We start from the raw sequence: 14,147 nt of genomic DNA, 5'->3' as shown, positions 1-14,147 counted from the left end.
AAATACATTGCCCCCCACACATGTTATTATTATTCAGAAGGCTGGAGCCTCTTCTGCATGCTCCCTTTACGATCGCAAGTGGCATGTGTTTGAGGAGTGGTGCGAGGGGTACCAGCTGATTTCATATCAGTGATCAGTCACTGATGTTTTTGGTTATTAGCGGCTACTGCTGCATGCCATGTTGGGTTTGACGGCACTGCAGTGGGGAAACACGTCCTCATCTTTTTCATAGAATTATGAAGGACGCTCGTCGTTCTCTTCCCGTCACTAGAAGAGTAGTTCCAGAATAGGAACTCTTCATAGTGCTGGATACCCTGTCTCAACATCCCTTTGAGCCCCAGGGAGATATGCCTCTCATTGGCTCATGGATTCCATCTCCCTGGCATATGAATCAAATGGAGTGTGGCCATGTGGGCCCCGGAGCGCAATTCACTAGGGCCATAGTGGCCTTGCGGGCTCCGTTTAAAGGGGTTTCTTGCTCGTGGGGACATTTGTGCCGCTGCAAGCTGGGCTTCTCCACACACATTTGTCAAATACTACCGGCTTGATGTTACCCACACCCCGCTAGCTTACACACTCTTTTAGGTGTGGGCTTTTTGTAGCCTTGTGCCCTTTACACATTTTTGAGCCTGGGTTGTCCAGCCTGGCTTATTCATCTCATTAAGCAGGTCATTTGTACACTCCCCTGACACATTGTTATATTTTTATATGTATGTATGTGTCAATATATACACACATATTTCTGTAATATATGCCTTGGCATTATGTTTGTTGTCAGGTCTCGTATGCACGTTACCACATGTCATTTCTCACATGGCCGGTATTGCATTCTCACTTTGTGTGGAGTCAGATACATGGTGACGTGTCAAGCACAACCTTGCCAGATGACAGTCCTCTGGCTTACAGGGCCTCGCTGTGAGTGTACTGGGCAACCGGGGAGCTGTCCATATCTTCCATAGGAGGATCTCGAACATGAGATGATGAAAGAGAACAATAGGTTACTGTTCGTAACCCCGGTTCTCTAAAACATCGCATGGAGAGATCCACCAAGTTTGCCCCTCTTGCTGCAAGAGAAGCGAATATGCTCAGGAAAGGTAGCGAATGCAGGAGCTATATGTGATCGGTTAAGGGGCGGCCCCTTACCCACCATTGGGTACACGCTCCTGCCGGTCAAGCCAGACTTGGTGCAATTGGATGCTTCTGTAGAGGTCAGGCGCGGATGCCCTTCCCATAGGTGGATCTCTCCACTCTATGTTTCAGAGAACCGGGGTTACAAACAGTAACCTATTGGTATGTTTGCACATCGTATCATTAATGTATAGAGAGTTACAGTAGCTATATTCAGTTATTCGTTATCATGTAACAAATAAATAAATAGGACTCTGTTTAATCAAATTTTATTTTAAATTATGATTATGGATTCCAGCAATTATGAAATCAAGATAATTTGAAGAAGCAATTATTGTGCCACATTCTGCTTTGCAGCCTTACAGCTGTATTTCAATAAATGAATAAATTATATATTAAATATATTGTATTGAATCAGATTTAATGCACCTAAAGAGGATGCTTTTTTGACTCAAACAGAATTAATTCTTGTCAAAATTGGTACTGAACAGGAAGATATGAGAATGTTGGGAGTAAGAGGTCAACTATTATTTTTTATTTTGTAAAATAAAAATGATTTTGATTATGATTTTCACTGTAATCGAGCAGCACAAGTTACAGATTTATTTGTTGTAATATTTTATAGCACTTTTACGTTCAGTTATTGCACACAACACTATATACTTTAACTTGTCTGACACACAGAGGACTCAGGAATGCTTTACTTTTAACTTTCAGATGCTGTGCAGCAACGAACTGACTCTAGGTCTGACCCAGGACATGATACAAAGAGAAAAGTGATAGTAGTTGTGATCCTGAGGAGAAACAAACAGGTATGTTTTAGACTTCTTCTTACTTTTATATTTTAGAGATCCATCAATTAGTGCTGAAAAAAAAATTGCTGTGCTGGTGGAAACAGCACGAGACCGTGCTACCGCGACTGTCAATAGCGGCTCTATGGTGTTTAGTGTCCCGCAGCAGCAGCGTAGCTGAACAGTTCTCCGTTCAAATACACACAATAGGCTCAAGCTTGCCGCAAAGCACCGGCAAAAGTAATTACCATAAATGTAACAGGAGGAAAAATCTAGTGACGCCTTTGTCCATGCGCAGTATTCAAAACAAGCAATAGAAAAAGCTGAAGAGTTGAACCAATCAGAGTTTTTTTTTTATTTGTTTTTTTTATTTGTTTGTTTTTGCACTTAAATAATTTCTGCGTTTTATTTCTCTCCTAGTAGCCTATAGTTTCAGTTCAAAGCAGTTTGCACTCGCACCGTCAGATGCTCTGACAGAAAGGCTGCGTGTGAGGCTGACAGAGACGTGCTGTTTAATGTGTTTGAGATGTGCTGGTTTCCTTAATGCATAACTTACATATCACAGGTATATTCTCCATCTGTAAATGTTAAAAAAAAAAAAAGCCATGGAAATATTTCCTTTTTGGTATCAGAAGTGCATGTGCTTTTTCTTTGCAATTCTCTGCTAAACTGAGCGCAATAACTCTGACTAAAATATACATTTTGTTGAAATATTTGTAGTTGAGCAATAAATGTGACATGACGAATTTTAAACCTGCAAATAAGTGTATTTGTATGATAGCACTAACTGTAAAGTAAAATGGTCAAAAAAAAATACCCTTTACACAAAAATACTCTGCTCTTTATAATATTCACATTTATATTAAAAAAAAACTTCTGCTTTAAAAAAAATAATTATTTTTGTTTTTAGATTGCAATGTTACACTGTTAGAATGTAATGTGATTTTAACCCTTTTTTGCACATAATATAGGCTATGCCTACATGTTTACATTCACTTTAATCCAAATAAAAAAAAGAGATATATAGGCTACCATATACTGCAAATCAGCCAAAAAAATACAGAGATATGAATTTTTGCTCATATCACCCAGCCTTATACAGAAGTGTACTGAAGGTTTTTTTTTTTTTTTTAATAGCATATGGCCTTCAAAACAAAATTCCAAGGTTGGCAGGTCTGGAGTTTACAGTGGCTGCATTTAGTGATTCATTGTCATGTAACAAAAAAATAAATAAATAGGACTCTGTGTTTAATCAAATTTTATTTTAAATTATGATTCTGGATTCCCGCAATTATGAAAACAAGATAATTGGAAGAAGCAATTATTGTGCCACATTCTGCTTTGCAGTGATACAGCTGTATTTCAATAAATGAATAAATTATATATTAAATATATTGTATTGAATCAGATTTAACAGCCACTGTCAACAAAATAGCTAAAACATTTCTTCTGCTTATACTTCCAGGCCTGTCAGGTGATTCTTTGCCAGATAATGCACCTAAAGAGGATGATGGTGGGTCTGGTTTGTAGGAAATTATTACCATGCTTTTTTTGACTCAAACAGAATTAATTCTTGTCAAAATGGTTGCTGAACAGAAAGATATGAGAATGTTGAACATTAGAGGTCAATTATTTATTTTTATGTTGTAAAATAAAAATTATTTTGATCATGATTTTCGCTGTAATCTAGCAGCACAAGTTACAGATTTGTTTGTTGTAATGTTTTATAGCACTGTTTACGTTCAGTTATTGCACACAACACTATATACTTGAACTTGTCTGACACACAGAGGACACAGGAATGCCTTCCTTTCAACTTCCAGATGCTATGCAGCAGGGAACTGTCTCTAGGTCTGACCCAGGACATGATACAACAGAGAAAAGTGAGAGTAGCAGTGATCCTGAGGAAAAACAAACAGGTATGTTTGCACATCATATCATTAATGTTTAGAGTCAAAATGTCTTGTCAGAATGGTCACTATATGAGAATGTTGGGAATTAAATGTCAACTATTCATTTTTATTTTGTAAAATAAAATAAAAATAATCATGATGAAGATTTTTGCTGTAACTGAGCAGCCCTAATTACATATTTAATGTTTGTTGTAATTATATTTAGTGCTGTTTATTACGTTCAGTTATTGCACACAACACTATATACTTTTCTTTGTCTGACACACAGAAAAGACAACACAGATTCACAGTAGTTCTGAGACCGAGAACCACCCTCACTCTGGCACAGAATCTAAGAGAGACATGGACAGAGAAAAGGGCCGTAAACCTGAGAGAAAAGAAGGTATTTTGTCTTAGAATAAAGCATATTATTGCATTTGCTTGCTTTCTATAAGTGTGGTTATGCATAAGCAGTTCAGGAAACCAGGTCAGGAATCAGAGAAGAATCAGATTTAACAGCCACTGACAACAAAATAGCTAAAATTTTTCTTCTGCTTCTACTTCCAGGCCTGTCAGGTGATTCTTTGCCAGATAATGCACCTAAAGAGGATGATGGTGGGTCTAGTTTGCAGGAAATTATTACCATGCTTTTTTGACTCCAACAGAATTAATTCTTGTCAAAACTGGTACTGAACAGGAAGATATGAGAATGTTGGGAGTGAGAGGTCAACTATTATTTTTTATTTTGTAAGAGATTTGTAAAAGATTTTGATTATGATTTTCACTGTAATCGAGCAGCACAAGTTACAGATTTGTTTGTTGTAATATTTTATAGCACTTTTACGTTCAGTTATTGCACACAACACTATATACTTGAACTTGTCTGACACACAGAGGACACAGGAATGCTTTCCTTTCAACTTTCAGATGCTGTGCAGCAGGGAACTGACTCTAGGTCTGACCCAGGACATGATACAACAGAGAAAAGTGAGATTAGTTGTGATCCTGAGGAGAAAAAAACGGGTATGTTCGCACATCATATCATTAATGTTTAGAGAGTTTACAGTGGCTACATTTAGTTATTCGTTATCATGTAACAAATAAATAAATAGGACTCTGTTTAATCAAATTTTCTTTTAAATTATGATTCTGGATTCCAGCAATTATGAAAACAAGATAATTGGAAGAAGCAATTATTGTGGCACATTCTGCTTTGTAGTGATACAGCTGTATTTCAATAAATGAATAAATTATATATTAAATATATTATATTGTATATATCGAATACATATTTATTAGTGTTTCAGTAGGTTGTGGAGGTGGACGACAACATAGTTGACCTTATTTTTCTGATTAAATGTATTTTTATATTATTTATTTAAATGTGTGTGTGGATCTCTAATTAAAATGTGTTTGTTGTAATGCTTTAAAGTGCTATTTAGGTTCACTATATACTTTTCTTTGTCTGACACACAAAAAAAGACACAGATTCGCAGTAGTTCTGAGACCAAGAAGCACTCTCACCCTGGCACAGGACCTAAGAGAGACATGGACAGAGAAAAGGGCCGTAAACCTGAGAGAAAAGGTATTTTGTCTTAGAATAAAGCATATTATTGCATTTGCTTGCTTTCTATAAGTGTGGTTATGCATAAGCAGTTCAGGAAACCAGGTCAGGAATCAGAGAGGAATCAGATTTAACAGCAAGTTGTGGCCATGCTTTTTGATTCAGAATTGGTGCTTGATGGAATGAATGGTCTCTGAACAGGGAAATATAAATATGCAGGGAGTAAGAGGTCAAGTATTAACTTTTATTAGATGTGATTTTTGTTTCACATTGTGAATTTAAAATAGTCAACATTCCCTTATAGACAACAGAATTGTGGCTGCTTCAGTGACCAAAACATATTTCAGACCTGCCAACCTGTACGCATTTTGCCCTCAAAGTACGCTGGTTCGATTTGTCACTCTAAACTATGCAAAAATCTAGTGACGCCTTTATCCATGCGCAGTATTCAAAACAAGCAACAGAAAAAGTTGAAGAGTTCAACCAATCAGAGTTTATTTATTTATTTATTTTTTTTGCACTTAAATAATTTCTGCAGTAGCCTATAGTTTCAGTTCAAAGCAGCTCGCACTCGCCCCGTTAGATGCTCTTGTAACACTCCAAAAATAAAAGGAGTAAAGAAAGAGACCAACAGGTTCCTAACTGGATGAAATTTATTTTGGGCCTGAATAGCCAAGGAGACTCAAGCACACAACCTCAATGAATACAAGTATAGCTTTTATTCTTATATACTAAATACAATTCATATTAAAACCTCAACAGGGCAGAGCAGCAGATTAAGATGGGTGTCATATATAGTTGATTGTGCATTTGACCAATCACAAGTTACCTGACATAATCAACGAGCAGAAGGGTATTCAGCAGAGGGTTTCAACACCTTAAAGTTAATTAATGTGCCAACAATTATACAGAATTTCATTTCACAGCAAACACCAAAAGATACAAAAATCCATAAGTGCATCAGTTAACTCCAACACTTCAATACACACCACAAAGTCACTCAGTATGAGCCAAAACCACTCTGGATAAAACAATATGAAAAATGGCACATGAAAGATAATAACCTGCCCTAATAGCCCCTATACACACACACACACACACACAAAAAAAAAAAAAAAAAAAAAAACAGAGAGAGAGAAAGTAAAAGCGCCGGGGGACCAGTAACAATTAGTCAATCACATTAACCCAGGACTCCCCGGCGAATACGACACTTCATATACACATAATTGAACCATAAGGGCAGATAATTGTCTGCTGGTCTTCTTACCCGCTACCGGACATGGGGTACAGCGTTCGAGAAAACAACGGCCGCCGCCGAACTTTAATTAGGGAAACTCAAGATTACAAAGTAACCCTCCCAATTGCTTCGCACGCATCGCAGAAAAGACATCCAACCCACGTCCCGGCACGGTAGCCTCGGCAAGAAGCTCAGCCGCACTCGCATACAAAATTCCCCCCTTAACAGCAGCAGACCTCATACCTTTATTGATCCCCTTCAAAATACAGCACAGGTGTTTGTCTTTTTCCCTTAATGAGACACAAGGCAGATACTACGGGCACTACCACTGTCGCCCCTCCCCTTGTCTAAAATAAAGGGCTTACATCCACCCCCCCTACTCAAAATGTGTCCACACATTCCCAAATACCTCACATCCTATAACGTAGAGGCAACAGGCCCTTTGTGGCCCGTGCAGACCACCTCAAATATTCAGTCTGTGAAACAGATGGGCTGGAGGGACCTTCCCTCGATGCAGTCTGTAATGGCTCTTCAACGATGTACATATGGGAGGTCGCTCCTCCATCCATTTGTATGGGTGCCGGTGGTCCTGTAAGACAGTCCCCCACCCAAGGATACATACAGCAGTTACTGTTCACAGGATTGACATTAGAATCAGAAGGTGTAACCTCCACACATTTCTCTAAGGGCAAGGCTGTATCAAATTTACATGGGCTTAACATATTGCGATGCAACACCGTCTCCTCCCCATCTGCCCCTTCCTTCTTAACAACATAATCTGGTATATCGAGATTAGGTTGTGACATGACAACATACACATTCTGTTCCCATTTATCATCCAATTTACCCCTTCCCCTGGCCCTCTTATTTAGGACCATGACTCTCTGTCCCGTCAACAAAGGGTCCCCCTTAACTTTACGATCAAAATCCTTCTTTTGATGAAATTGAGCCTTCTGAACTTGTTTTCGGGCTTGATTATAGGCAGCCACTAATCTCTTATGATGGTGATGCACCCAGCTTTCAACTGTCCCCAAAAAGCCATCTCCCCGGCCCAGCATAACATCAATGGGCAATTTTGCATGACGGCCAAACATTAAAAAATACGGAGTATAGCCTGTAGAAGGGTGAGGGGTGTTATTGTATGCCTGTACCAATTCTGCCACATACTGGTCCCAATCCTCTTTCTGATCATCCTTTAAAGTGCCCAACATACTCAACAGTGTCCGATTAAAACGTTCACATTGTCCATTTCCTGATGGGTGATAAGGAGTCATATGAGACTTACTGATATTATATAACGAGCATAGCTCTTTAATGACCCTTGATTCAAAATTTGGGCCCTGGTCAGAGTGCAACTGGTCAAACCCCCCAAATGACTGTATAAAATGTTTCCACAACACTCTTGCAGTAGTCACAGCCGTCTGGTCCATAGTGGGCACTGCAACTGCATAACGAGTGAAGTGGTCCATCATAACTAAAATATTACACATCCCGCTACGTGTAGTCTCCAGTGACAAAAAGTCAACAGAAACAATCTGAAGAGGGTATTCTGATTGTATAGATACAAGAGGGGCACTCACTTTATTTACAGGAGTCTTGTGCAGGTTGCATCGAACACACTGAAGGCACCACTTCTCCACTCCTCGTACCAGGCCTGGCCAAAAGAAACATCGTCGGGTTAAACCCAGAGCCTTTTCTGCCCCCAAGTGTCCTGCATGATCATGCACCCATTCCAGGACTTGCGACTGCAGACACTGCAGGACCACTATTTGCTTCCATTTATCAGATGTCTTTGGATCACATACCTCCCTGCACAGCAGTCACTGATCCACGCAGAGGCGGACCCACTGTCGCAACAGCACTTGGGTAGACCGATCTTCTGCTGCTTGCTCTCTTGGGGAGGGCCCTCTCCCTCTGTCCATATAGATCCACAGTCGTGATATCGCTGGATCAGTCCGTTGTGCCCTCCTCCACTCGGCCAACAGACTGGGGCCAACTCTGTCTCCTTGATCTGTATGTACCACTGTCTCAAACTTGTGACTCCCCTCCAGGTCCTCAGTGACTGGAACAAAGGCATGGACACAGGCACAGACGAACTCAGGTGCGACATATCCGACCTCACCACATGGGACTGCTCCATCCTCTGTGGGCCAAGCTGAAGTCTCACTCACAGGCCACCTGGAGAGGGCATCAGAATTTCCATTTGTCCGCCCTGGTCTATAACGCACCTCGAACTGGAATCCCGCAAGCTGGGCTGCCCATCGTTGCTCTACTGCAGCCAGATTTGCTGTATTCAAATGAGCCAAAGGATTATTATCAGTGAAAACAGTAAATGGAGACACCGCAAGATATTCCCTAAACTTTTCCACTATGGCCCATTTTAACGCCAGAAGTTCCAATTTGAATGAGCTGTAATTTTTACCATTCCTTTCCGTTGGTCGAAGACTTCTACTGGCGTAGGAAATTACTCTCTCCTTCCCCTCTTGGATCTAGGCCAATACTGCTCCCAACCCTGTGTGGCTGGCATCAGTATACAACAAAAATGGCAATTCAAAATCAGCATATGCCAATATGGGTGCTTGTAGGAGACTCTCCTTCAGTTTGTTAAAAGCAATGTCCTGTGCCGTTCCCCATGCCCACTCATCTATTTTTCCTGTGGCTGGTCGGGTACGTCGCTTTGATGTCCCCCACAACATTGAGTTCAGTGGTGCTGCAATCTGGGCAAAATCTTGTATAAAATGTCTATAATACCCTGCTAGGCCCAAAAAAGCACGCAACTGAGTAATATTTTGAGGGGTTACCCAGGCCTCCACTGTCCGCAACTTCTCTGGGTCTGGTGACACCCCTCCTATTGCAATCACATGGCCCAAATAATGAACTTGACTCTGGAAAAGGGAACACTTACTGAGTTTGACTTTTAGACCAAAGTCCCACAGGCGGCTAAAAACCAAATCCAGATGAGTAATGTGGGCCTCGAATGAGGGTGAGAAAACAATAATATCATCCAAATAGAGCAATAAGGTTTAAAAATTTTGATCCCCTAGGCAGCTCTCGACCAGTCTCTGAAAAGTTCCTGGGGCATTGCATAAGCCCATCTGCATCCGATTAAATTCATATAGCCCCATTGGCGTCACAAAAGCGGTCTTCTCTTTGTCAGCTGAGTGCACCCCCACCTGCCAATACCCATGTGCTAGATCTAATGTTGAAAACACTCTAGATTTTTTCAATGAAGCCAATGACACCTCAGTTCTAGGCAAAGGGTATGAATCTTTATGAGTAACACTGTTCAGCCGCCTGTAGTCTACACAGAAACGAAGGGTGCCGTCCTTCTTTCTGACAAGCACCACAGGTGCTGCCCAAGGACTACAGCTCTCCTTAATAATACCATTTTCAAGCATGTTATTTAAAAGTCCCCTTACTTCTTGATACAATTTTGGTGGAATCCTATTATAAAGATCTCTAATTGGGGCTGCATCACCTGTGGGTATTACATGTAAAACCCAATCAGTATGCCCATGATCCTCGTCATGTTCTGAAAAAACCTTCTGATGCTTTAACAACAAATCAGAAATCATTTCTTGTTGTTTGGAACTAAATTGCAGTGGATCTAAAGAAACAGCCACAGGCCAGGGCAAATGTTCTTGTCTTGCATCCTGCACACTAGTTTGTCTCACCCCCACCTCCACAGTCTCATTATCCAATGGTCTTAACTCTACATTTCCCTGCGACCTTGGACACCACTCAACATCAGAAATCTGACCTAACCGACAAAAAAACTGACTGAAAAAGCGTCACCGAAACTGGGGAAAGGTTTAAGATTCTGACCATAACTCTACCATTTGAAACTCTGCTTAATGATCAGGCTACCAATAACTGGCCTGGCAATACATCTTGACATGGTTCTACCAAGTCCACATAATCCTTTCTATCAGGCCGAACACGTCCGCATGCCTCGATCACCACCTCTGACTGTGCTGGTATTATTTTTTGTTTTCCCTGTGGCCAGTAAATAGCACTTATCTGTCCTGACTCATCAACAAAATTTAACAAGTCCTCACACCCAGAAAACATCTGGTTCCACACCTTAACTTGTACTTCACTTTCTGCCCCTAAACAACCATCTTCAGACTGTGTCATCACAATTCTCCCACACTCTTTAATTACATTCATTCCAATCAGTCCTGAATATGACGACCCATTCGAGTCTTTGACAATAAGCACTCCTCTTTTTGGTATCACTTTGCCGCATATAATTAAATCCACTTCAATATACCCAATATATGGAATAACTAAACCATTCGCAGCCTACCAAATTAAACCTTTGAATAGGTGGATACATTGTTGGCCCCCCGGTCTCAAAATATTTCTTAAAATAGCTTTCTGTCAATGTAGTTACTTGTAAACCTGTATCAATCAAACAAGGTGTTTTAACCCCTTGGATCACCACATCCACCACTGGACATTGTCCTACTAAATGATCTTTCTTTTCTGATTGGACCCTACCTAACATACCCACTGTTTGGGACTGCACAGTGGGTTCTACAAGTTTAAAGGCCCTTGTGCTCGTTCCACCAACCTACAATGTCTTTCAATTAGGGATGTGCATATCAAGCAAAAGTAATAATCGATAATCGCTGGGTATTATTCGATTAGTAGTCGATAACACACGCATAAACACACACCCATAAAAAGAGAGAGAGGGAGAGAGACTATTCAGGCTTTCAATCTGTATGATAACAACAAACTGTTTAATTCATTAAAGAAAGGTCTATCCTAACCCAAGCCAACTGATGGTTGTATGATTGATGAAACATATTAATATAACATAAACGAATGACGGCACTTATTAACATAACGCCCGTCTATTATCAGCTGCTCACAAGGCTGTAGGACCCTAGGACATTTCTATTTTTAAAATGAGCATAAACATTCATAGCATTTTTAAAAAGGTTTACAGATTAATTAAGATTAGAACAGATTAATTCCCCCCTTAACAACAGCAGACCTCATACCTTTATTGATCCCCTTCAAAATACAGCACAGGTGTTTGTCTTTTTCCATTAATGAGACACAAGGCAGATACTACGGGCACTACCACTGTCGCCCCTCCCCTTGTCTAAAATAAAGGGCTTACACTCTGACAGAAAGGCTGCGTGTGAGGCTGACAGAGACGTGCTGTTTAATGTGTTTGAGATGTGCTGGTTTCCTTAATGCATAACTTACATATCACAGGTATATTCTCCATCTGTAAATGTTAAAAAAAGCCATGGAAATATTTCCTTTTTTGTGTCAGAAGTGCATGTGCTTTTTCTTTGCAATTCTTCGCTAAACTCCACAGACTTCATGTAGAACGAGCGCGCCAAACAGACTGAGCGCAATAACTCTGACTAAAATATACATTTTGTTGAAATATTTGTAGTTGAGCAATAAATGTGACATGACGAATTTTAAACCTGCAAAAAAGTGTATTTGTATGAAAGCACTAACTGTAAAGTGTAATGGGGTAATCAAAATAGCCTTTTTACTCAATTAGTCTGTGCTTTTTATTATTCTAATTTTTAGTTTAGTAACTTTAACTTCTGCTTTAAAAGGATTATTTTTGCTTTTAGATTGCAATGTTAAGGCCCGTTCACACCAAGCACGATAACTATAAAGATAACAATAAAGATATAGTCTTAAAAATCGTTCTCAATATTAAAGAATAGCAGTCACACCACAACTATAACGATAAAGGCACAGAGAAACGATAATGTTGGAATCACTTTCAGAACGATTTTTTCCAACTGATGAACGATACGAATATTGACAGCCAATCAGAATCCATCCTGCTGTAACGAGCTCGAGAATTTAAAGTGGCAGACGCATGTGCGCTAAGGAAAAAAACAGACGATATCGTTCGCTGGTGTGGACGCTAATATCATTATCTTTATAGTTATCGTTCTTGGTGTGAACGGGCCTCTACACTGTTAGAATGTAATGTGATTTTAACCCTTTTTTGCACATAATAATGGGTATGCCTACATGTTTACATTCACTTTAATCCAAATAAAAATAATAAATAAATAGGACTCTGTGTTTAATCAAATTTTATTTTAAATTATGATTCTGGATTCCAGCAATTATGAAATCAAGATAATTGGAAGAAGCAATTATTGTGCCACATTCTGCTTTGCAGTGATGCAGCTGTATTTCAATAAATGAATAAATTATATATTAAATATATTGTATTGAATCAGATTTAACAGCCACTGTCAACAAAATAGCTCAATCTTTTCTTCTGCTTCTGCTTCCAGGCTCGTCAGTTGAATCTTTGCCAGATAATGCATCTAAAGAGGATGATGGTGGATCTGGTTTGCAGGAAATTAATAGTGGGTTGTTTTCCTCTCCTCTCTGAATGTACTAACTTGTAAACATACATACATATATATATATATATATATATACACACTGTGTGCACAATTATTAGGCAAGTTGTATTTTTGAGGATTAATTTTATTATTGTACAACTACAGTACTCTTGGTCAATCCAAAATGTTAACAAACCCTCAAACCTGAACATTTAAGTAGTAAAAGTGAAGTTTTGGCATTCTTAAGAGAATATCTACATGTGCACCATTATTAGGCCACAATTAGTGTGCAGAATTATTATGCAACTAAATGAAAAACAAAGATTTTCCCATCTCACTTGTTTATTTTCACCTGTTAAAGTGAGAATAATAAACAATTTACAAATAAACATTTCTGAAATTTCAAAAAGAAATTCAAAAAGACCAATATAGCCACCCTTCTTTTCGATAACAGTCACAAGCCTTCCATTCACGTATTCAGTCAGTTTTTTGATCTGGTCAGAATCAACTTTTTGTGCAGCCGCAACCACAGCCTCCCAGACACTGTTCAGAGAGGTGTACTGTTTACCTTCACTGTAAATTTCCTGCTTAAGAAGGGCCCAAAAGTTCTCAATAGGGTTTAAGTCAGGCGAAGAAGGGGGCCATGTCATTAGTTTTTCCATCTTTAAGGCCTTTACTGGCCAGCCACACAGTGGAGTACTTTGATGCATGTGATGGAGCGTTGTCTTGCATAAAAATCAAAATCTTCTTGAAAGATGCAGACTTTTTCCTGTACCACTGCTTGAAGAAAGTGCCTTCTAAAAATTGTCAGTAGGTCTGAGAGTTTATTTTGAGTCCATTTTCAACCCGAAAAGGTCCAACTAGCTCATCTTTAATAATACCTGCCCATACCAGTACCCCACCTCCACCTTGCTGGCGTCTGAGTCGAAGTGGAGCTCTGTGTCCGTTACTAATCCAAGCACGGGCCCATCCATCTGGTCTGTCAAGAGTCACTCATCTCATCAGTCCACAAAACCTTTGAAAAAGCGGTCTTCAGATTTTTCTTGGCCCATTCTTGACATTTCAACTTATGTGTCTTGTTCAGAGTTGGTCGGGTTTTCAGCCTTTCTTACCTTGGCCATGTCTCTGAGAACTGAACACCTCCTACTTCTTGACACTCCAGGAAGGTTGCAGTTGTGGAATATGGCA

The 14,147-nt window shown here is 39.6% G+C and overlaps 1 protein-coding gene across 50 annotated transcripts in view; it reads left to right on the top strand.

Moving 5' to 3' along the window:
• LOC109061954 overlaps window positions 1-14,147 on the top strand; it is a 35,935-nt gene that overhangs the window by 14,483 nt on the left and 7,305 nt on the right. For 45 of the 50 annotated variants that reach the window (XM_042762123.1, XM_042762116.1, XM_042762120.1 and 42 more), the window contains 7 exons: window positions 3,385-3,432; window positions 3,710-3,838; window positions 4,101-4,214; window positions 4,379-4,426; window positions 4,706-4,834; window positions 5,294-5,396; window positions 12,906-12,980. In XM_042762123.1, coding sequence (XP_042618057.1) covers window positions 3,385-3,432; window positions 3,710-3,838; window positions 4,101-4,214; window positions 4,379-4,426; window positions 4,706-4,834; window positions 5,294-5,396; window positions 12,906-12,980 — 646 coding nt within the window. The remainder of the gene's footprint in view (window positions 1-3,384; window positions 3,433-3,709; window positions 3,839-4,100; window positions 4,215-4,378; window positions 4,427-4,705; window positions 4,835-5,293; window positions 5,397-12,905; window positions 12,981-14,147) is intronic. The other 5 variants (XM_042762122.1, XM_042762114.1, XM_042762084.1 and 2 more) reach the window with 3 other exon arrangements.

The sequence above is a fragment of the Cyprinus carpio genome, chromosome A8 (genome assembly GCF_018340385.1).
Source record: "Cyprinus carpio isolate SPL01 chromosome A8, ASM1834038v1, whole genome shotgun sequence".
Classification (NCBI taxonomy): domain Eukaryota; kingdom Metazoa; phylum Chordata; class Actinopteri; order Cypriniformes; family Cyprinidae; genus Cyprinus; species Cyprinus carpio.
Note: the sequence above shows the minus strand (reverse complement) of the source record. Positions and strands in the feature narration are given on the sequence as shown.